The sequence below is a fragment of the Branchiostoma lanceolatum genome, chromosome 17, assembly GCF_035083965.1.
Source record: "Branchiostoma lanceolatum isolate klBraLanc5 chromosome 17, klBraLanc5.hap2, whole genome shotgun sequence".
Classification (NCBI taxonomy): domain Eukaryota; kingdom Metazoa; phylum Chordata; class Leptocardii; order Amphioxiformes; family Branchiostomatidae; genus Branchiostoma; species Branchiostoma lanceolatum.
In genome coordinates, this window is record NC_089738.1 from 15,525,734 (window position 1) to 15,547,565 (window position 21,832).

A 21,832-nucleotide genomic window follows, 5' to 3' on the forward strand; every position below is an offset into this window, starting at 1 on the left:
AAATTACCGTTTCTTATCACGTGATATATGCAAACCAATCATAGGGCTCGTTACATACGCCCGTGACGTCATACAACGACCGCACAATTTCAAATTACGGGGTTAGCGATACTGTTCAAAATATCGCCAAAATGTCCCGCTAATTAGTGTTTTTGTGGGTAATTTTGCAGATGAAGAAGGATATAGGTACTCAGGAGTCTATCTAGACGCAGTTATTGTGCGATCTCTGTTATTTCCGTTGATTATTTAGAATTTTGCTATCCGATATCATCAGCTGCAAGGGAAGATGGCGGAAGGTAAGAAATTACGTTTCTTTGTTTCACGTCTTCAGTTGATTGATCTTTTGATCCTCAACATAATTTCAGAGCAGCTTTATTCGCAGGAGCTACAAAACTTTAATCTTTTGTATGTAATTCAATTCATTCTGTATTTGGACTCTGTAAAAAGTGTTTTTCTCATGTTTGAAATTCGATCCTTGTGTTTGGGGCGTCATGTGATTTAGCATAACAACTGTGAACTGAAATTTGTGAAGTCCAGCGTTGGTCAAGTCCGGACAGGTACGAACAGATCTTAGATTTGAACTGACCACTTCATTTCATTTGCACAAATTATCGGAGGTCCTGATCTCGAATTATACAGATCTCGTGTATGTGTATGGTGTTAGAGTGTGCCAAAAATCTAGTTAGAATAGAAGCCACCCAACGTATGTTTGGAAAAAGGAGAAGTTAGGATCTGAGTTCTGGAAATATGGTTCATGTATCCGAGCTAGTGAAGCAATTCAGGAGATGTAGGCTTGTCAGGCACAGATGTGAGTATGACTGAAAAACATTTTTGTTCTTCGATACATTAGCTTCTTGAAATAATGTATAATTTAAAGGGTGTAAACCGATGAAAGTGAATGAACTTTATTGCTCGACAATTGTACATGGCACAATGTATGGCAACGATAACAGGAAAAACAATACAATGGATACTAAACTAGTCTATTCTATTCTATTTTGAGAACTATTACTACAAGGCTATGTACATAAATGGCGCACTGATATGTTAAACGTTTCTGTTTGTTGAACAACATAATTACCATATGCATTTGTGTGTAAAATTTGTGCAAGTGCACGTTTTTCTTGCTTAGTTAAAAACTGTATGTTCAAATCTTGCAGTTATCCAACCGTCTGAGGCAGGGGCATCAGGTGTTCTGTCTTGGTCTGGTGTATTTCTGCTGACAACCTAGACTGTCCATATACTGTACTGCTAAGTGAAGTCACAAATTCCATTTCCTGAACTGTTTGTATAGAGCTTAGATAAGCCACTCCGAGTCATCAGATACTGTAAATTCTTTAAGAAAATTAAAGATTTGAGGGTATGTGATTTCATGGTAGGATCTACTATCTAAGGAAAGATTTAGAGAATCACACTGAAGTAAGATGGGGTAAGTGTTCGCAGTGAGAGCTCACTGCAAAAGCTGTGATTCATCATTGTGAACACCACAAATATTCAGGACTTACTGTAATTCATGTGTTGTTGACTCTGACTCCCTCCCTGTTTGCAGACATCCAGGACATAGACATGGTGGAGACCAGGGTGTGTCTGGTGGGACCAGATGTACAGGGTAACCAGGCACTCAGTAAAGCTTTACAGGTCAGTCAGTAAGAAAATACAATGGAAAACATTTGACATTCTTTCTTAGCTCATATGACATTCTGTAGTAGAACTACCAGCTGCAGTATGCTGTTATCTTGCACTTGTCAACTCTATTGTGAGATAATTTTGTTTGCATCCTTCGATGACTCAGACTGAGTAGGAGTGAATGTAAATATCTTGACGTTGTCAGATTCTACATACATGCACTGCGGCAGTGTATTTTCTTAGATCTTGTGACATCGTCTCTTATCTCAGTTGCCCGGAATGATTCATACCCAAAGGACCAAGTGTTTAGATATCGATGTTGGCATAAGCAATCTTGACCATTTGGTATAGATGTGATCAGAGGAGAAAACTGTAGCTTGTAGCTATAGAATAGAATAGGATGCATATGGATATCAAGCTAATAAATTTGTTTGCATCCTTTGTAGAGTTACGTTTACTTCATGGGAAATGAATTATGAAGAAGCATGATGTTTGAAAGAAATCGAAACAGGTTTTCAGATTTGTGCACAATGCTTTGAGATTGTGTGCAAATGTTGACCCGGTGTTCTCTTGTCCTTGACCCTACAGAAACTGAACCTGATCGTAGTGAAGTCTTCCACTGGAGAGGAGTTCATGACAGACTCTGACGACTATGACACTGTCTTCGTCTTGGCAGAGTTCGAAGGGCCGGGGTTCGAAGCCCTGCACAAGTCAAACCTAAGGTCCCGGGTTCTAGGCCCATCGGCTGTCGTACATTGTGCAGAGATGGGAGAAGTGCTGCCCAGTGTGCAGCGCCCCCTATACTGCACTTCCATGAAGGATTTGATCCTCTGTTTTACTGGCTTCAGACAGAAAGAAAAATTGGTCAGTATTCCCTTCATAAAAGATACTCTAATCTTGAAATATCTATCTTCTGTATCTTTATAGCCGGCATAACTGGCGTCTGGCCTTCGACGCAACACACCAGCTTCGCAGGCACGCAGCGCAGCAGCAGCTGGTTATATTACACTGAACGGCCTGTCACACCTAGTTTTTGCACATCTGCCTGCAACTGTTCTCTGAGTCTGACTGCAACCGTTCTGCAAATATCGCATGGTTTTATTTTAATGATTCTAGTGGTTCAGTATTGCTTCGACTGTGAACTTAAAACATGTATCAAAAACCTCCTTTCCACTCCCAGTACTGTGAAATTAAATCTATGTCAAAATGAATTGATTGATAGATTATGATTTGTGTTGTAAATAAGTAGTTGTGCAATTTTTACACATTTTATAGTCCAAGGCTGTTGCAGTGTTACTCAGAATTTCCTTTTATTTTTCTAAATTCCAGTCTCGCCTTGTGGACCTTGTCCATTTTATGGGCGGCAGCATCAGGAAGGACTTCAGCACAAAGGTCACACATCTGGTGGCAAACTCCACTTCAGGAGACAAATATAGGGTAAGGATATCTTTGCTTTTCTAATACTGTAACTTTTGAAGTTTTTGTGGTGGTTTTATTTTTGCAGTGACTAGGTCACCTGTTTACTGTAAAATCATGACACTGCAAATGCATGTTTCCATTACATTACTTCTATACTACAGAATGATTTCAATGTACAGTATATGCCAATTATTTGTATACCTTTTTTCTGTATATTTCGTCTTTCTGTATAGAATTCCAAAACACCAAACCATTTACCATTCACTCAATTGTAAAAACAATGCATATCTGTATAGCCCATAGTCGTAAAGTTCGGGGTATTGTATAGAATCTTGTCCGATTTTATCGTAAAATGATCCACAACTATAGGCTAAATTTTGGATTTGAATTGTTGTTTCGGGAGTGGGGACGCCGTCTACCGTTCAACAATCACATTCTTTTGTTACTCGCTATTGTCATGCTTGCAAACAATCGATATCGGTGCCTTTGACATACGGTGATCTCATTAAAAACCTGTTTTTCAAGACTCAAGCGACGAAAGTGAACAAAAATACGAAAAGAAAAACACGATTTTTGTCGGAGCATTTGAGCCTCTACGCTGTATTTTGCCGCGATTTACAGTTATTTGTGGCCGTATTCGACGGAGAACCTATTCCTTACATTCTTTCCCCGTGAAAATCCTGCTTATGTACCGTAGATGAATCGTATTTTACGTCGCGATTTCAGAAAAAAATAAAGCGACGAAGGTCTGATGACGCTGGGCGGCCATCTTTGTTTACTCATTGATATGCATTTTTCTACTGTGCTCTGATTGGTTGACTGTAAGATTTCACGTGATCAACATGCGGCGGGAGTTTTTTTATTTGGCAGGAGTTTCCCACGCAGTTCGGGCTCATCTGAACAAAATGGATCGCGTATTTAATCCAATATGGTGACGTTAAGATCGACGAAAAGGTCGGATTGTACTTTGATTAAAATTTTGCAAAATAAAGTTGCGATATCGTTAGTGTAATTGTGCGTCTTGCTCAAAATCCTATTCGCCCCCCCCCCCCCCCCCTCCCCTCCTTCAGGACGTCAATATCGCTAGTTCGGACAGTCGTATAGTTCGGGGAGTCGTATAATTTGCGCTGACAAATGGGCTATACAGATATGCGGAATGTACTGTAGCATTAACACACTAGGGGTGGATATCGGTTCGACTGGACCGGTTTGGACCGGAAAAACATGCAAGAACCGGGTAAAAAAAACCGAAAGTCGTGAACCGGTTTTTTGAACCCGGAAGTTGGAACAAAGTAGAAATATTAGAATATTTAGACATCTCCTTAGTACTCTGGCCACAGAAGGGGAAAATAACCTTGAATCAAACTAGATTAGCCAAAAATAAGTCCATATTCATCTCTTTCTATAGCTGTTGTTCAGTTTTAGGTCGATACTGAAATGTGCTACGAAAAAAAAAACACATAAAAGTTACCACACAGCCACGAGGTTGGTGCCGAATCGGCATGTATCCCCATAAACTCCCTGGAAACTCACTAAAACACACTGTCACTCTCATAAAATTCGATAAATCTTCACTTGAAACAAAGAAATCAACACCTGTTCGTTTTGAACCACCCAAAACCCTCCATAGATCGTGGAATTTGAACCGGAAAAGACGAAAACAAACCCTGGGCAAAACAAAAGATGGCTGCCATAGAGGAGAATGCAAGCTCATTTGCATGTTCCATATATGGAATATGGTGGTGACACTACCGCCCTCTAGCGACCCTTAGTCACACTGCGGGTTCATGATAGGTTGATAATGATTCTAACACTGTTTCAGTCATAGCAAGGAGTTTTTTTTGGTCATAGTTTATCTGTAGGGGCAAACTTAAGTAATTTCCTTTATTGTTGTTGTTACATTAGAAACTCTACTATCAACTGAATTATTTCTTCAATCTTTTTAAAAAGTTGTTTGATATACTATACTGCTTTTGTGTTTTGTACTACTGAGCTCTTTTGCTTACTACTGACTATAATTTTGCATGAATATTTTTGAAATTATATTCCAGGATGTTAGTTTTGATTAATAGGACTATTACTTGGCAACCTGGCTCAAAAAAGTATTTTGCACCCTGAACGTTCAAATACATAACCAGTTATTGGTTTGATATTACCTAAGTACACCAAGATCAACTAGGCAGGATCAGGTTTAGGGTCAGGTCCGGACCTGAACCTAAACCTCTGGACCTGAACCTGGACTCGAACCTGATCGAGCCGAACCGGTATCCACCCCTATAACACTGTAAAAACATACTTTACCTCTACTGCAAAATTAAGTGCTGTTCATTTGACAGATCTCCATTAGTGACAGTACATGATACAAATTACAATATTTACATTATTTACTTCACTTATTTTCCTGGAGTAGAATATAAAAGAATGCACAGTGCCTTTGTGCACTGCTCATACTTTGTCTGCCATAGTGCACAGTATTGAACTGACTGAAGTATTGTATTGAAGTGTACATGTTAGAATGCTAACATAAGTTCTGCTGATTCCCGTACCCCCAGGTGGCAGTAAGTCTTGGGACCCCCATCATGACAGAGGAGTGGGTACACCAGTCCTGGCAGAGAAGGCACACACCGTGAGTATTGCAGTACACATTTGTACAGTAGACATATTGTTCATGTTATGTCCAGTACTAATAACCACTATTGTACATTGTGTCATGCTTTAATGTACACAGGTTTGCAAATGTTTGAATGAACAAGGTATAAAGCTGGGCACAGTGTTATACCTTGCTAATTTGTTCATTTGATGCTTGAGCCAGTTGAGGTATAAAAAAAGGAAGAAAGCTTTCTTAAGAATATTGTTTGTTCTGATTTCATAGGCAACATACAAATTACAAATATGTTTTTCTTTTTTTTATAGAGCGGCACTTGGTACTGACGAAGAAATGGTAAGTTTGTATACACATTTTTTACACTTATGTGGGGACGATAGCAGGTTTATTTCCATGTGAAAAAGGTTCATGAGAATAACAAACAGGTGGCTAGTATTGGTAGTAAGAAAACAAGCTGGTGAACAATAGTCTTTGTTTTGCTCTTAGTGAAAGAAAATTGACCCAAGCTGTTAACTTCCAGGCTAGGGCAGGTTAACAGCTTCGGGAAGCTGTGAAACGACTATAGATAAAAAGACAAAACAATAGGATTTCACATGTAGAGTCATTTTTGTATCAAATTACTTTGCACTTCACAGTTAATTATTGGCATTTAGAACACTTTGGTCTTTTGAATTGCTAAATTTGGAGAAGAGATTAACTTTTCAATTTGAAATGAGTTGTGATCATGTTTTGATATCATACAGAAATTCAAAAGAGGTGAGTGTAAAACAGAGGATTTATTATTTTAGGTAACCACTGCCACAAAAAGCTATAAACAAAAAGTGAATTCTTTTGTATAAATTTTGCATAATGAATCATCTTAGGAACCGAAGAAAGCTGACTTGTTTAGAACTTCCTTAATGTCTTTGCATTCCGAAAAAACTGACGTGTTGATGGAAATTTGAATGTTTATTTCTGTTCCCTTTTTGCAGTTGAAGTACAAGATGCAGCCGTTTTTCTGCTGTATGCTGAGTTTCCATGGTTTCAGCGAGGAGGAAACAGAACAGATGAAAGAACTGACGAAAATGCAAGGTAGGATGGCAGTTATATTTGAATTTTCATATTCTTAACTCATTGGTCCACACTCAATCGATTTCTTGGATTCAGTGCTTCATTTTTTTCTGATTAGAAAAAGAAAATTGTAGGTTTCAACCACAAAATGCAGTATTTTTTGGCACCAACAATTGTAGAGAGTCTTTGTCACAATTTCTCCTCTAAATCAATGCAGAACACAAAAGAAATAATTCTAATCTTAACTTTTAAATGTAAAACAAAGGGTTTAGGCTTAGGCTTTAGAACCTTGTACTTTCTAGCACTACCACAAACAGGTGATTGTTATGCTTGAAAACTGTGAAAAGACAGGTTGTTCAATTCTCAGCTTGGGCACACAACCATATTGTCTGCAGCTTGTTCTAGCCTAACACGTATGCAAATTAGCCAAAGCTGCTTGTGATTGGCCGAAGATATTATTAGGTTCCTGCAGATGTGAGGATGTCATTTGCTGGGAAGGATTTCCAAAGCACAGTACACTTTGCATCAGTGCTCTGTCTTTGGAATTTGCTAGTTCAGTAGTTGGTCCTGAGTTTCAAGGGATGTTTTGACTTTTGCTGCAATTTTTTCTTCTAAACCCACCAGTGGCAGCACAGTTGGTTTTATTTCAAAGAAGTTTGCAAAAGTAGACAGCATATTTTTGTGAGAATGAAGAGGTACCTGAGTGACAGCTGTATCCATACTCTGCTGGGCAGTCCAATGTGTAGTAAGTATGGCAAAATGAAATACCTGAATCTAACTTCAGCCAAGGCAGGTGTTTCTAAGTTTTGATCCTTGATTCTCAGATTTGGCGCTCTTATTTTTTTCTGATGTGCAGAAAGGATAAGATCCCATGTACCTGTTATCATTCGGGATACGATTCACCACCAAATGATATTGTTTTTGGCACCTAGGCTACTGTTGAACCAAGTCCTTGTCGTCATAATTTTACAGTTTTTTGGCCAAACATCTAAAAACTAAAATACTTGCAGCTGTGAACACTCTATCCTTTAGCTGCTTAGTTTGTTGTTCACTTGTTACCCTATGGCTAGCATTGCTAACCAGGTGTTTTGTTATTCCAGGTGGCACCTGCACACCTGTCGGTGACACCAGCTCCACTCACCTGGTGATCGACGACTCGCAGGTGAAAGATTTCCCACAACATGTGGACGCCTCCAAAGTGTACGTCGTCAAACAAGAGGTATGTTCAGTGGAAATTTGTTTTTGCTTGAGAAATTTAGTTTGAGACCTCCATGTAACATCCTATCCGAGGGATGTCTCTATAGGTACTCAGCTAGGTACTCATTTCCACCTGAGTGAAGTGAAGAAATTTCTGAAAAATACTGGATATTTCTTTTCACACAATTGTACCATATGATCAGCTATTCTTACTAAGACTTCCCTTTTTTCTTTTTCCAGTGGTTCTGGGCGAGCATTCAGATTGAGGCCAGGGCTGATGAAATGATCTACCAGTTCAAGAGGGTATGATATGTCTATTTTTATCAACCTTTGTATCAATCTCTTGTCTATTTGTGACAATCTATGATTAAAGATACCTGTAGTCCTTGTAGATTTGTAACATAGAAGACTAAAAGTTCTTTTGGACATAACAAAGGGCAGACAAAGGGTAATATTTGAATTCGACCTTGTTTGGGAGAATATGCCTCTTGTGCAGAATTCCAGTGTGAATTGCAAGGTGCTGCAGCAGTTCATACTTAGTTGTTATCTTGAAACAAAAGATACGTAAATGGCGCAATTTTAGCAGAAATTGAAGGAACAATTCTTTGTTGCCCCTTCAGATGGAGACGCCGGCGAGAGACCTGAAGCCTCCCATCGGTAGGACACCCACATCACGCGGTAGGAAGCGGCCGCGTCTGAAAGAAACGACGGCCCTGCTTGCGCAGGACAGCGATAACGATTCGCCGCTGCTCCCGGCAAGAAAACGGCGTTCAGGCGCCGGCCCGGGAGGAAATGATGCCAAGGCGATGCTGTCCATGTCTGGGTCCTTCCTTGACTACACAGAGACGCCAGAACACATACTAGATGATGACGGTTGGTCTTCTTTTCTTTTTACCTTTTTTTAATGTTCTGTGTAATATAAAGTTTGCGCATTGTATGTCTGATATTGCATACAGTAGCTATATCAGTGATTAGACATTTTATAGAAAAGTTGCAAAGTCTTTAAAGTATGGATATGAACATGATTTGAAAGTGTTGAAAATGTCTATGGAGAATGACTTTTTCTAAAGATAAATTGAACTGATGAACTGAAGCAATAGACTAGTTAGTAGATATGTTGGTCATAAGAATAATTTTCAAACACATTTTAAACTACTAGAGATTCCACTGGTTTGAACTTTGATACTTATTTACATGTAACATTTATGGTTTCCTTACTTGCTGACTTGACTTTTTTTCTTCTTTTAACCTTGACACCCTTGACTTTTCCCTTCACAGATCTTGGATTGGATGATTCCCCACTGCCCACCCCTGTGCCCCCCACCCCACAGAAACCCCTCTCAGCCAGGCACCAACGTGTGATGGAGCTCACACAGACAGAGAAGAACTACGTCAACATCCTACAGACTATTGTCAGGGTAGGCAAAGCTTTTATGTTTTTACACAGAGGATACAAGTGGGAAATTGTTATTGATTGAGAGGGACACTACTATCGTTGTTGGCGTCTATGACTGAGTGGTGAGGTTAACAGACACATGATCGAAAGGTCACAAGTTTGATTGCCGGCATTCCTGGCTAGACATTTTTTCCCTGGCAAAGAAACTCAACATGACTTTCCTTACTTCGCTCAGGTGTAAAAATGGGCTCCTGGCTTTGGTTGGGGAGGTAAAAAGCGGTCCAAGGAAAGAGATGGGCTCCACCTTGTAATATCGAGCCCTAGACACAGTGGATTGACAACTGGATATACAGCCTCAAAAAGGCAATGGAACCTTAATATTCGTTCTTGCATGTGTTCCCACCAGATATACATTGTATCTTATTCCTTCAGGTGTTTAAGGAGCCCCTTGAGAACAAAGACCAGCTGGGAGGACTGCCGCTGGCCGCAGAGGAAGTGAAGACCATATTTGGCAGTATTCCAGAGATCCTGGATGTGCACACCAAGCTCAGGGTTAGTGCACTCTCTTCAAGTACTCTGCATGTTTCTATTGGCATCTTTCATTGGACTAAAAGTATGAGAACCCTTGTGGAAATGGTGTGTCATGCTGGATTGGTGCTGCATTGATGTTGCATTTGTGCTGCATTGATGTTGGACGGTGCTGCATCGATGGTCTGGCATTGTTGGCATTGATGCCATCTCAGTCATTTCTATCACTGGGTTGACTCTGGTTTGAATGATAATGATGTCTTTTTACAATTTGTTCACACCTTACTTTATTGTTGCAGGATTCCTTGAGCCAGCTTGTTGCTGACTGGTCTGAAGAAAAGTCCATTGGAGATATCATCTGTAAATACGTAAGTCAAAGCAGGATTCTTGATTTACCACTTAATTGTCCAGAAAGTACAACTCACTATAAAGCTACTTTCCAATTTGAGAGACTCACACTATCGTAAACATTCTAGTTGAAGATTTGAAAGAATTTAGCAATGGATGGTTGTGATATGGATTGATTTTCTTTTCATGTACTTTCACAGAAACCGTTGTTGCTGAAGGCCTACCCCAAGTTTGTCAACTTCTTTGAGATGAGTAAGGAGACACTACAGAAATGCATGAGAACGCAGCCACGCTTTCATGCTTTCCTCAAGGTTGGTGTTTACTATTGCTCTTATATGACACTGTCTTTTGTACATGTAAACCTCAAACAATGCAACATGTGTTAAATGTTTGTTTGGCAAGAACAAAATGATAGTGTGTTTGCAGCAATGAATTTACTTATGATTATGATTAAGAATGATGTATCTAAAAATGATCTCGCAAAACCACTTCATTTGTGTTCAAAAGAAATGGTTTCATTTTTGAAACACAGTAGAAAACCTAAAATGATATATTGTACAACGGAAAGGCTTGAGTTAGATTATTCATCTGTAATCATCATGCTTTATGCAATTGTTTTGCCTCTCCCAGATCCAGCAGAGCAAGCCTGAGTGTTGTCGTGAGACCCTAGGAGACCTGCTGATCCGACCTGTGCAGAGGTTACCCAGCATCATCCTACTGCTCACTGGTAAGGGCTTTAGTCCAGTTGTGATACAAGATGACTAAATTATAGCCAGATACTTCTATTTGAATCACAGTGAAGTAATCATATAGGGATATATAGTAGTCACCCACCCACTTTCTTATGATTCACTTTTCAAGAGGGAAGATTAGATGTGTTTTGACCTTGGGTACTACAGTGCTGTACATGTAGATCTTGAAATATTTCTGTTGGTTTTATATTCGTCAGCCTACTTTTCCGTTAGTTATTATAGTATACATTCTGTGTGGACCATGAATGCCTCCTCAACATTTAAATGAATTAACAGTATATGAAACATGTCAGCAATTCTGAAAGTCTTCAAAGACATCAATGCTTTAAGCATGTGCTTGAACAACAAATCTACTACTAATGCAGCTTTTCTGAGAAAGATTTAACAATCTTTGTCATCAATGTTTCCTCATCCCAGACATTCTGAAGAAGACGGACAAGTCCAACCCCGACCACCTTGCGATGGAACATGCCATCGCGGCGATCAAGGACGTGCTTGACCATATCAACGAGGACAAGCGGCGCACGGAGGGCCAGGTCCAGATGTTCGACGTGGTGAACGAGGTGGAGGGATGTCCGGCGGACGTGCTGTCCTCCCACAGACAGTTCATCGGGAGGGTGGATGTGCTGGAGTTGGGGGGAGAACACGAGCTGTGCGGGAAGGGAGAATATCTCACCCTGTTCCTCATGTCAGATCTGTTAGAGGTAAGGAAGATAAGGTCCTAGATCGACATAACAGCTAGGGGTGGGTACTGGTAGCCTGGTACCTATCCAATTCTAGCTCTGGCTCACTCCTCTGATCGCTTCCCTGCCAAATAGTCTGGCTCCTGTTCATAGAGAACTGATTTGCATGACGAATATTTTCCAAATGTAAGCAAGTGCTCTGATCTGTAAGTTGACAGATTGTAAGGAAAATAATAGCCTGACTAAATCACACTTGTTTGTTTGTTTGTTTGAACCTTTGTTTATTCATGATAAGCTCAAATCGGCACGCAGGCCGCTTTTCATTGAGGTCATGAGGGAAGAGGTAAGGGTCAGCAGCTCTTCTACTGGTCAAGGCCCTAGAACTGTAGAACCTTGATGGCCAACAGAGTCTGGGACAGTCATCCAATCTTGTGACAACTGATTTTAAGAATCAGCTGTTATCCTTATCAAAATCCATACAGATCTTTGACATTGAAAATAATAATGGAAACCAAGTCCTAAACCTTGAAAAGTTTTTCTTGTCGTGTCATTTGCTACAAGGCTCTTATGTGGTTTTCCAGGTATCCAAGAAGCGACACAGCATGATGGCGGATGTAAAGAGCGTGTTCAAGAGTCCAGGGCTGCTGAAAGCCCCTGCAGGCCCCCTGAAACATGTGGAACTCTTCAACCTGGCACACATCAAAAGGGTTGTGGACATTAGAGACACAGAAGGTAGGTCTCAGTCCAGCATTATACAATGTGATTATGATTTGAGAGGTAAGTAGACATTTGATATGGTTGAGTTTACTTAGGCTAGTATGGACCTGAAAACCCTTCTTACAATCAGAAATATCTTGTAACAGCTATAGTTCAAATTGTTTCATTTTTTTTTCTTCTCCAAGATGTTTATGTTTAGTTGAGTTTATAGATTTCAGATGAGTATATTGCAAATTGTACGCAACATGTCATACAGGTATGTATTGAGAGTAATTTTTGTCTTATGCACACACAGAATGCAAGAATGCATTTGGGCTGGTTTACCAGGCCCCTGGCACGGGTAGCGATGAGGTTTGCCTGTACATGTTCACTCTGCTGGGATCGGAGACCACCAAGAAGGCCTGGCTCAAGTCACTCTGCAGACACATGGCCAACACCACCTGCAAGGCTGATGCCGTGAGTAGTAGTAGCATGGCTGTTTCATGTTTGTTTCCTTCCCCAAGAAGGTTTTCCTTTGGTTGCATTGCGTTTGTTCATGGTTGATACTAGCATAACTCAAGAAACCAAGGATGGATTGCTGTGAAATTTATTTTGTTGCTAGATCTTGACCTATCAAAGAAACGATAAGATTCTGGGCCCCTTAGCAGCTTTTGTATGTACTGTTGCTGGACTTCAGGTTCTAGACATGTTCTGGTCAAGATTTTTAAGTGGCAGACCATTCTGCTAAATGGGAGAATGTGATGTAGGTTTGGTCCCCTAGCACCTTTCCTTGGAACTGCAGGAGCTGACTTAGAAACTGGATACTAGTATCTCAGAAAGGGATGAATTGATTTTCATAACTTATGCTGCAGCTGTGTTAACAATGCAACAGGACAACCTACCTAAGATCTTGTACAAGTTGTAGCTTATTTGGTGCATATTTCCTGAAACTGACTTTCTGTTCTTGGTGTTGATGTTTGCAGGAGAACTTCCTCCATAGTGTAAACCCAGAGGATGTGGAGTTGGACAGCAGCGCCATAGTGAACACTGTGGGCTTCAACAGAATAGCCAGGTAAGGATGGGTGGGCATTGGAACATAAGTTTTGAGTCAGATATATCTATATATATATATCACTACTAACTTACATGTAATTTTGGAAAAGCAAAACTCAAATGGGCACACAGGTCACTTTTCATTGATGTCATGATCTGGTAAGGGTCAGATAGAATATAACAGATACACAGTCATTTAGGTCCTAATCCTAAGTATGTAATACTAGTAATAGGAACCAAATTAAGATGTAACACCCTTTGATTGGATCAAATATATTTTTCTCAGGGGTTTCTCCAAGAAGGCCAAGCGGGTGACTCGGCAGTTCTCGTTCAGCAAGACTCCGCGGCGAATGATCAACCGTGCGGTATCCATGGTGATGAGCCCGGCCAGGGGGGGCATGCAGATGCAGCGAGAGGGGGCAGAGACCCCCCTGGGTGACTTGCAGGGGGCACGTAACATGGCGAGCAGTATAGACTTACAGGTGAGAACATGGCATCAGTTATAACCTGTCCACCCCTGTAGGGAAAATAGATTGGTCCTAAAATTGAAGATTAGTTACCTATTATTAGTTATCGACTTTAATCAACTAAAACTTGCTACGATTCTGGTAGGTACCATTTTATTACAGGGGTGGTCAGGACATACCATTTAGCACATTCTACAAGAATGAAAGATTTTTTTCTTCAAAACTTAAAAATCGTTTTTTCACTCAACGGAATGTAGTGGATGTGTGTTTTTTAATGCTCATACACTGCTTATGAAAATTGCCACTTTTTCTTTTATCAACGTTTTTTGAGGATTAAGGTTTGAATTTTTAGTTTAGTAGACTCAGTCTGTAGAGTTTTGCTTACTGCAGCTGCCACATTCTTTAGCATTGTGGTACTGTCTTTTTCATTTATTTGACTGTCTTGCTTTTATTGTCTTGCTTGAGCTTTCAATGTTGTTACTGTCTTTCCTTGTTTTTGCTTACTTACCTTGGTGGACATAATTAGTCTTAACCAATTAGTCTTAACGATGTGCACCTTAGTAAACAAAACTTAGTATTGTCAAATTAAAACTTGGAATAATACAATCAGTCTTGGAATAATAAATGCCCGTATCTTAATTGTATAAATGCTAACAGGTGAAGGTGGAAATACTGTAAAAACAATCTAGTCCTTTTCTAATTTTCATACTGATATAATAACATTGTAAAACCTGTAATCTCTGATTAGAGATAACAAAAGAAATAATAACATTCTAATATCTCCACTACAGTCTGTAGTGCAATTAGACAGTTTTACTTGACTAATACAATAAACTAATACTAGCAGTTTGGGCATTTTTCACTCACTTTTCATATCAATGAAAAAGGCACTGCCTGTGCTGACCTTCATACTAGTGTCCTTCGTTTGCATTTCAGTGGACCACACCGCAAGTGTACTCAGTGTTTATCAATTCTATCAGTATTTTTTTGTTTATTTCTCTGGTATTCTTTTTGGTATTCTTTTGTAAGCTAAACACTCTTCATAGAGGTTAGTGTAAAAGAGGAAACATTTGCACTGGTTTTATGTTTGAAGTTAAACCAATCAATTTTTCTTCACCCCAAAATCAAACCGCCACAAACATTTCCCCTTGTACAGTATTTGGGAGGATCAGAAGATCTCTAAAATGTCCAAAAAAACACTTGAGCTACGGTTCACTGAAATGCAAATAGCTGTGTCTGCCTCTAGCCTCACTAAATCGGACTCCTAGCAGCCGATCCGACATTAACTCCAGCCAGCATGAGATGGTGTAAACACAGGCTGCCTCCATGTTGGTGTACCTAGTATTAGATGTAAACGCTCTATAGCTAGCTGGTGTGAGGTGGTGGCTAGTGCATAGAAGTGTTAACCTGTCAAAAGCTGGAATCTTGCATGTGTTCTATCAGGGCTCCTACAACAGGAGGGTTCATACCATCGGGGCCAGGCTGGCCGGGGACAATAAGGTATGCTCAGGCTTGTGTGTGCTGACAACAGTAATTAGTGACGTCCAAACACAATCAAATCATTTCAGCAACTAGTTTGGGGTTTTGTGTGCTGACAACAATAATAAGTGACGTCCAAACGCAATCAGATCATTTCAGCAGCTAGCTTGAACCTGCTGTGCGCTCAGACTTGTATGAGCTGACTTCATTTATTAGTGACGTCCAAACGCAATCAGATCATTTTAGCAGCTATTCTGGACCTGCTGTACACTGAGGCTTGTGTGAGCTGACTTCATTAATCAGTGACATCCAAACACAATCAGATCATTTCAGCAGCTAACTTGGACCTGCTGTGCTTTTGCGGGATCATTATGAGCAATGAAATTAGAATCAGTAAATATTATAATGCTGCACTTTCAGATAACGATTCAAAGCATCTAAATCAGTGGTGGCCAGTGTGGTGTGTATCATGCCAATCAGAAGTGATGTCAGTTAATTTGAGCAACGAGACTGGTATGCACGTGCGCAGATGCAATCAATAAACTTAGCTGCTTTTGCTCCATTAATCGATCATCTGCTTGTGATCAATCTGAGGCTATAAAACACATGCAATTTTTATGCCAGCTACAATTGCAACTTGCAATACATTCCTTGATTTTTACTTAGTAGATACATGTATGTACATGTTCATGTGTGAAACAAAAAAGGATGTACTACGTATACAAGGAATTTATAGCTAATGCAAAAGTAAAGCCAGTAGTACATACATTTTTTTGGTACCACAACAATATGGTAAAAACTGCTTGAATTGATGTTGTTCTTTACTTCCAAGTAGCAAGATCTACACAAAAACTATTATCTATTCAATGCGCATACAGTGACCATACACTACTAGCTATAGTGTGTTAGGGGGCAACTATTTCTCTGAAATGGGGCAAAATATCAGTCTAAGCACTGTCAAAATGAAGTTCAAGGAAGAAGTCAATCATGCAACAATATTCGTAAAACAAAACAGTTTGCTTGGGTGAACGTTGCACAAGAAAATTTTAACTGTTTTCACTGGCTAAACTCCAAAACTACAAGACTCATAACATGACGTGCTGATCTGTGAAGTAACACAGATTACATGGTGACATTTCTAATGGTTAAAACACTTTGTCATTTTACTACTAACTTACATGTACTAAACTGTGTGGTCACATCCCATTGTTAATTCTAGATGTCCTAACTATGTGTACTTTAACATGTTACATGACACTAACTGTGGCACAATAGTCTTATAATAAGTTATATATGCACAATTACAAGTACATGTTGTAGGCCTCAGCCTCTAGAATCAATCCCCCCACCCCTTGCCCTTGTTTCAGATTGTGCGTGCACACGACAGATTGTGGCGCCGGTCGCCGGTTCTTACCGGTGTAGCACGCAGAAAGTCTGGTCAGGTAGGTCGATCTGGACACCTCGGTGTCATGGCTTGGTTTGGCTTGGTGTTGTAGTTGATTAGGTTGCTGGAGTATTCGTACACATAGTATTTGGATCTTCAGATGCATTCTCTGTTGATACTCATTAGAAGGAACCTGGTTAGCATAGGCAAAGAGATATCCTATCAGAGCCTAATCTGCAGTACGACCGCTTTGAGAAAAGACAGAACCATCAAACTGCCATTTTGGTCTTTTCGATTTCTGTGATAGAAAAATTGCGAAAAGTTGCAAAGGTAAAATTTGATTTTGAGAAAGTGACCATTTGCCTGCTCGCTTACTTGCTCCATTTCAAATCAATAATTACAATATTTAAGAACTTAGTAAATGAGATTAATCTTGATGTTTCCAAAACACTTAGTTTGATCTTTTTAACATTTAGAGTGTGAAGATACTTATTTTAAAACATTTTTGAGCATATGCAGGCTCTAGATTTAATGATAGCAATGCCTGATGCAGAGGATTATTTACTTCGGCTTGTATGGGTAATATTTGCAACGATAGTTTTCGGCAAATCGGTAGATTAGATGGTGTGTAGTTGTGTGAAGTGTGGTGTGCAACATTGTAGTAATAGTTCCAGAAACCTTCAACCAGTGAAAATAGAGACCTTCAGCAAAGCTGTCATCCACTTTGCACTAAATCAGATAGTGGCGGACAGTTTTATTCAATTCAATCCTCCAATATCTGATAACTTGATATGACAATGGGTCTTCATCTGTCTCCTTGGTCCACCTCATCTCATGTATCCCTAACCAAGTTTTACTCACATCACAATTCTTCGTCCTAACATACATGTTCCTCTGTTGTACATCCTAATTTCAAATTCCTGTGGGGTATCTGATATTCATTGAACACTTCAAATAAGACTTCAATTACATGATACACCTTTTCAGCCAGCAAAGTTTGTTGTTTTCATTTAAAAAAAATCAAATTCAACAAGAGCTTAGTCCCCATATTTACTACATTTTGAATTATGTACAGGGAACTTAATTCAACATATCACCATAATCATGATGAAACCATTAGATGAATGAATTTAAATCAGCGCTGCTAGTTGAGGCGTTACTTGTGGTAACCTGTCATTCATTTCTCCCATCCTTCCTCCAGCACGTCCCAATGTCCCCAATGGGCACCCTAGTCACCCCCAAGAAGACCAAGAGTGTGTCTCTTGGACACAGCGCCTCCAAGCGGCTATAACTGGAAGTGCAGCCTATCATCAGAGTATTCCACCATGTACTACTATGGTTCAACCAGGCGTGCCTTCATACAAGGAAAATATGTAAACTTTATATATCAAAGATTTTCCTGTGGTCTATTTTACAACCCTACCAATATGGATTTAAAACAAAGCTTCAAGAAAGTAACTAAAGGTAAACAGTAACCGTAAAGAACCCATCAGACAAAAAAAGCATAATATTGTCAGTTACTTTAATGATACAGATTATTTCATGATGCTTTTCCTATAGTAACAGTCTCATACCTTACAGTTGTATGAATCTACGATTATTAGTATTTCTTATATGACGTATGCATGCATTATATATAATGTTAAGCTCTTCAATCGTGTGCAATTAATCCTGATCGTGGCAATGGCGGTAACACACCACATGGTTGTAAAGCTATCTCAGTTCAAAGTAAACCGTTGACTTACAGTTCAACAAACAGGTGGATTTGGAAGCTAAAAAAAGTGTACATAACGATTTGTTGGTAAATTTACTAGATTTTCTTCCATGTATATTTTATCCGTGTATCATAGTTCTTTGATCGATTTCTAGTCACAAAACCATTAAGACGTTTCATTTACATGCTCATAACATTAACAAATGTTTGTCAACAAAACTATAGCTGAAGCAAACACAGCCTAGTTAATCTACACATTTACGAGTAATATTCATTGTATAGGTGAGAGAAGTAAATTTGGCAAGGGAATTTAATGTTCTTGATAGAGACGTTTCTTTTTAAAGAGTTTTGTTTGCTGTATTTGTTGCATGAAGCCATATTCTAAATAGGAAATCCTTGTTTCTGTATCATTTCCAATCTGCTGCACAATGTATTTAATAAATTTCTATTAATTTGTTAGGTCGACATATGACATACCTTGCAACTTACACCCAACACTCGAGATTATGACTTGCTGAGTAAGAGGGAGGGTGTCCAGTTATTGGGAACTAAGACAGTGAAACTACTCACTAATCAAAATAAATGTATCATAAGAAAGATCATGCTGTTTTGTTTTGTTTCTTGTGATAGTGCCTTTTAGAAATCTCAGGATTAATTTAAATCTTGAAATATTTCCGGTGGTTTTATTTTTATCCTCTTTTAAATCATGACACCAAGACTGTGTGTTTCTGCTACAGTATTTCTTTGACTGTGAACTTAAAACACTGCAAAAACCTCCCTACCCCTTCTACTGTGGAATCATATCTATGCCAAAATGAATGGGAATTATGGAACTTAGATGAGATTTGACTCCCTGAGCTCTTCAACAGAGTCTCTAAGCCTTTCCATAGAAGCCTGGTCAGCGACAAAACAATCATACGAGCCCATGCACTGAAGCAGTCCAGAAACGCGCTCTGCATGATACTCTGCACAGAGCATGTCCAAAGTGTACGGTGGGAAATCCAGTCCGCACTTATGGACGGTTGTGGTCAGAACGCTGTAGTAGTGTGCGAGGATGTCGTTGGTGTGCTGTTGCCGTAGACTGCGGCTGGTGCTTGAGAGGAGGAGGAACGCCAGGTCGTTACTAGGAGGGGCACAGCACACGCACTGCCAATCCACCAGCATCGCCTCCATTGGCACTCCTGCTTCATTCACCTGTTAGGGATACAATAGTAAAGCCTGGCATCCCATTCTAGTTTACTCCTCTGAGTTCCATTACCTTGCTGTTTTTGTAGCAGGGTATATTATTACAGGGAGGGGTAAATGCTAGCCCTTGAATGTTCTTGAGACCATACATGTAAGACCCCCCCCATTTTACGTTCCTACTGAAAGGTGCGCATGCAGCCCCAACCGAGATGCCCTTCCCAGGATTTGAACCTTTTACCAACTAATTGGAACCAGGAGCTCAACTGTGAGGCTGCTACCAGTTGAGCTACAGGGACATCCCATTTAAATGCCCTCTGATAGGACGTTAAATGCAGGTCTTGTGTTTGGGAAAAGCCACACACCACGCACGTTAAAGAACCCACCACACCTTTCAAAAAAGAGTAGGGGCATGCCCCGTTGTGCGATGGTCCAAACCTTACAGTCTGCTTTGACCCGATACATGTCAGTAATTGCCAATTTCTCTGCAGATGGACATTACGGAAAGAAGAAGAATATGATTACATTACCTGAAACATGATGTTGTTTGCCCAGCAGTCCCCATGGCACAGCACCATGAGGGGTCCCTCCTCCTCGCTTCCCAGAATGCCTGGCACACGCTCACCTAGCCTCCTCAGCAGAGACGCCAGTTCTGATTTGTCAGGAAAGGCCGTTGTGAACTGTTTTACGCCATCGTGAAACACCTGCATGATGACCGACGTCGCAGCTTCTTCCGATGCGTCAAAGAGCCAATCAAAACCAGAGGGAGGCAGCATCCCCCGCTGCATAGCCGAATAGGAGATGGCGTGAAATTTGGCTAAAGCAGATACCGCTAGCTTCATCTCTTCAAGCCCTAGTCCATCAGAGAACTTCTTAGTGAAGAACCCCTTAGACTGCAGATTTTCCAACAAGAGCACAGACTTCCCTGTACTCTTGTCGTATGCAGCATGGTAGCACCTGGGGACTGGAAGCGGTACTGCAGCATGTTTCTCCTCCTCACCTGACCCCTCAACCTTTGACCCTGCTGCACCCTCTAGCCTCTCAACTTCTGACCTGAGAGCTGGCACTACCCGGTTGTAGTAGTTGACCTCTATACTGTCAAATCGTAGGTCGTGCACAAGGTCACATACAGCTGGGTCATCTGAGAACATCTTTACCATCAGGTGGGTTGTCATGGGTGTGTCGCCGACTGTTCCCATGGCAACCAATGCAATCCTGTTGCTAAGGAACCCTTGTCCTGGGCTTACCGCACCTTGACTGTCCAGGCTTTTAACAACAACTAGCCCAGTGTTTCCCTGGTGGGAAAAATATCTGCTAAGAACCTCCTGTACCCAAGATACAGTGATGACATCTTTGGAGGTTGGAATTTCCATGAAAGACATTTTTTTGCTTTACCTGAAACGGAACAAGATACTTGATCCTAAACTTTGACATTGACCCCAATACAAGATGACTGCACATGCGCACTAAGGAATGTTAGATGCATCCCCCCGCCCCACACACACTCACTGACAGGTGTCACACCCCTTGGCCTACACATGAAAGAACCCAACACACTTATCGATACGATTAGGGATCACTTACCGTGCGTGCGTGGCTAAAATAAAGAGCCGAGACGAAGCCAATCTTCGCACTATCAGATGTCCAAAAAGCACTACGATTCGAGTTCAAACTGGTTTTACATTACCATAACGTTTAATAACGTTGACAATTTATTTGGTCAAAATATTTCATGTTGGCGTTTCAGTTTGTTAACCCAAGTTTGCACAAACGTTAGTGAAACCTGGCGTACTATTTTTTTTATTGTATATAAAGCAGTATACATGCACTGAAAACACCGACCTTTAAGGTGAAGTCAGCAACCTCAAGCCGGGGCACCCGATTCACAGGAGGCCAAAGGTCAATGTCCTGAAATGACCCAAAAAGCCATGTGCCAACAGTCGAACCATGACAAGCTGACTGGGTGTATTAGCCCAGACTACACCCCTGCCCAGAATGAATGAAAGACCTTTATTGCACGTTTATGCTCTGATGAGCTAAGTACAGGTCATGGTGAAAAACAAGCATATTTACAGCGATAATAAAACGTGATATCTAGCTACATCTAAAGACTAATTAATAATTTACCAGGATATATGACCGGTCGACCTTAGTTTGACCGGCCGGTGTAACTAGCAGCCCAAAATACACCCCTGCCCGGGTATTTCCTCAACTGTTTTACGGAGGTATGAATTATGAGTTGTCAATTAGGGT

General features: G+C 40.3%; 2 protein-coding genes across 5 annotated transcripts; one reads left to right on the forward strand and one right to left on the reverse strand.

Moving 5' to 3' along the window:
• The first annotated feature begins 46 nt into the window (after window positions 1-46).
• On the forward strand, window positions 47-18,994 carry LOC136422345 (protein ECT2-like). 4 transcript variants are annotated; one of them, XM_066410044.1, is made up of 23 exons: window positions 47-296; window positions 1,550-1,638; window positions 2,215-2,490; window positions 2,956-3,063; window positions 5,598-5,671; window positions 5,959-5,986; window positions 6,622-6,721; window positions 7,801-7,919; window positions 8,138-8,200; window positions 8,518-8,770; window positions 9,176-9,315; window positions 9,726-9,845; window positions 10,121-10,189; window positions 10,370-10,480; window positions 10,800-10,896; window positions 11,339-11,625; window positions 12,186-12,336; window positions 12,617-12,777; window positions 13,284-13,372; window positions 13,640-13,835; window positions 15,264-15,320; window positions 16,667-16,741; window positions 17,885-18,994. In XM_066410044.1, the coding sequence occupies exons 1-23, from the start codon at window positions 287-289 to the stop codon at window positions 17,972-17,974; spliced, it is 2,763 nt and encodes a 920-aa protein (XP_066266141.1). In that variant the 5' UTR covers window positions 47-286; the 3' UTR covers window positions 17,975-18,994. The 4 variants fall into 4 exon arrangements, with proteins under 4 accessions (XP_066266141.1, XP_066266143.1, XP_066266142.1 ...); XM_066410046.1 differs by lacking the exon at window positions 16,667-16,741; XM_066410045.1 differs by lacking the exon at window positions 15,264-15,320.
• LOC136422350 (uncharacterized) lies at window positions 18,523-21,458 on the reverse strand. The gene is made up of 2 exons (XM_066410056.1): window positions 20,110-21,458; window positions 18,523-19,591 (listed from the first exon to the last, which is right to left on the reverse strand). Exons 1-2 carry the CDS (start codon window positions 20,959-20,961, stop codon window positions 19,232-19,234), a joined length of 1,212 nt encoding a protein of 403 aa, XP_066266153.1. The 5' UTR covers window positions 20,962-21,458; the 3' UTR covers window positions 18,523-19,231.
• Between the last annotated feature and the right edge of the window lie 374 nt (window positions 21,459-21,832).

What these genes read in the sequence shown, in the direction of transcription:
- LOC136422345 (XM_066410044.1), top strand. An exon ending in CTTCAGGAGACAAATATAGG is followed by an intron (nt 3,064 to 5,597) that starts GTAAGGATATCT and finishes CCGTACCCCCAG; the next exon opens with GTGGCAGTAAGTCTTGGGAC. An exon ending in TGGCAGAGAAGGCACACACC is followed by an intron (nt 5,672 to 5,958) that starts GTGAGTATTGCA and finishes TTTTTTTTATAG; the next exon opens with AGCGGCACTTGGTACTGACG.
- LOC136422350 (XM_066410056.1), bottom strand. Translation starts at nt 20,961, where the DNA reads ATGTCTTTCATGGAAATTCCAACCTCCAAAGATGTCATCACTGTATCT. An exon ending in CAAACAACATCATGTTTCAG is followed by an intron (nt 19,592 to 20,109) that starts GTAATGTAATCA and finishes TATCCCTAACAG; the next exon opens with GTGAATGAAGCAGGAGTGCC.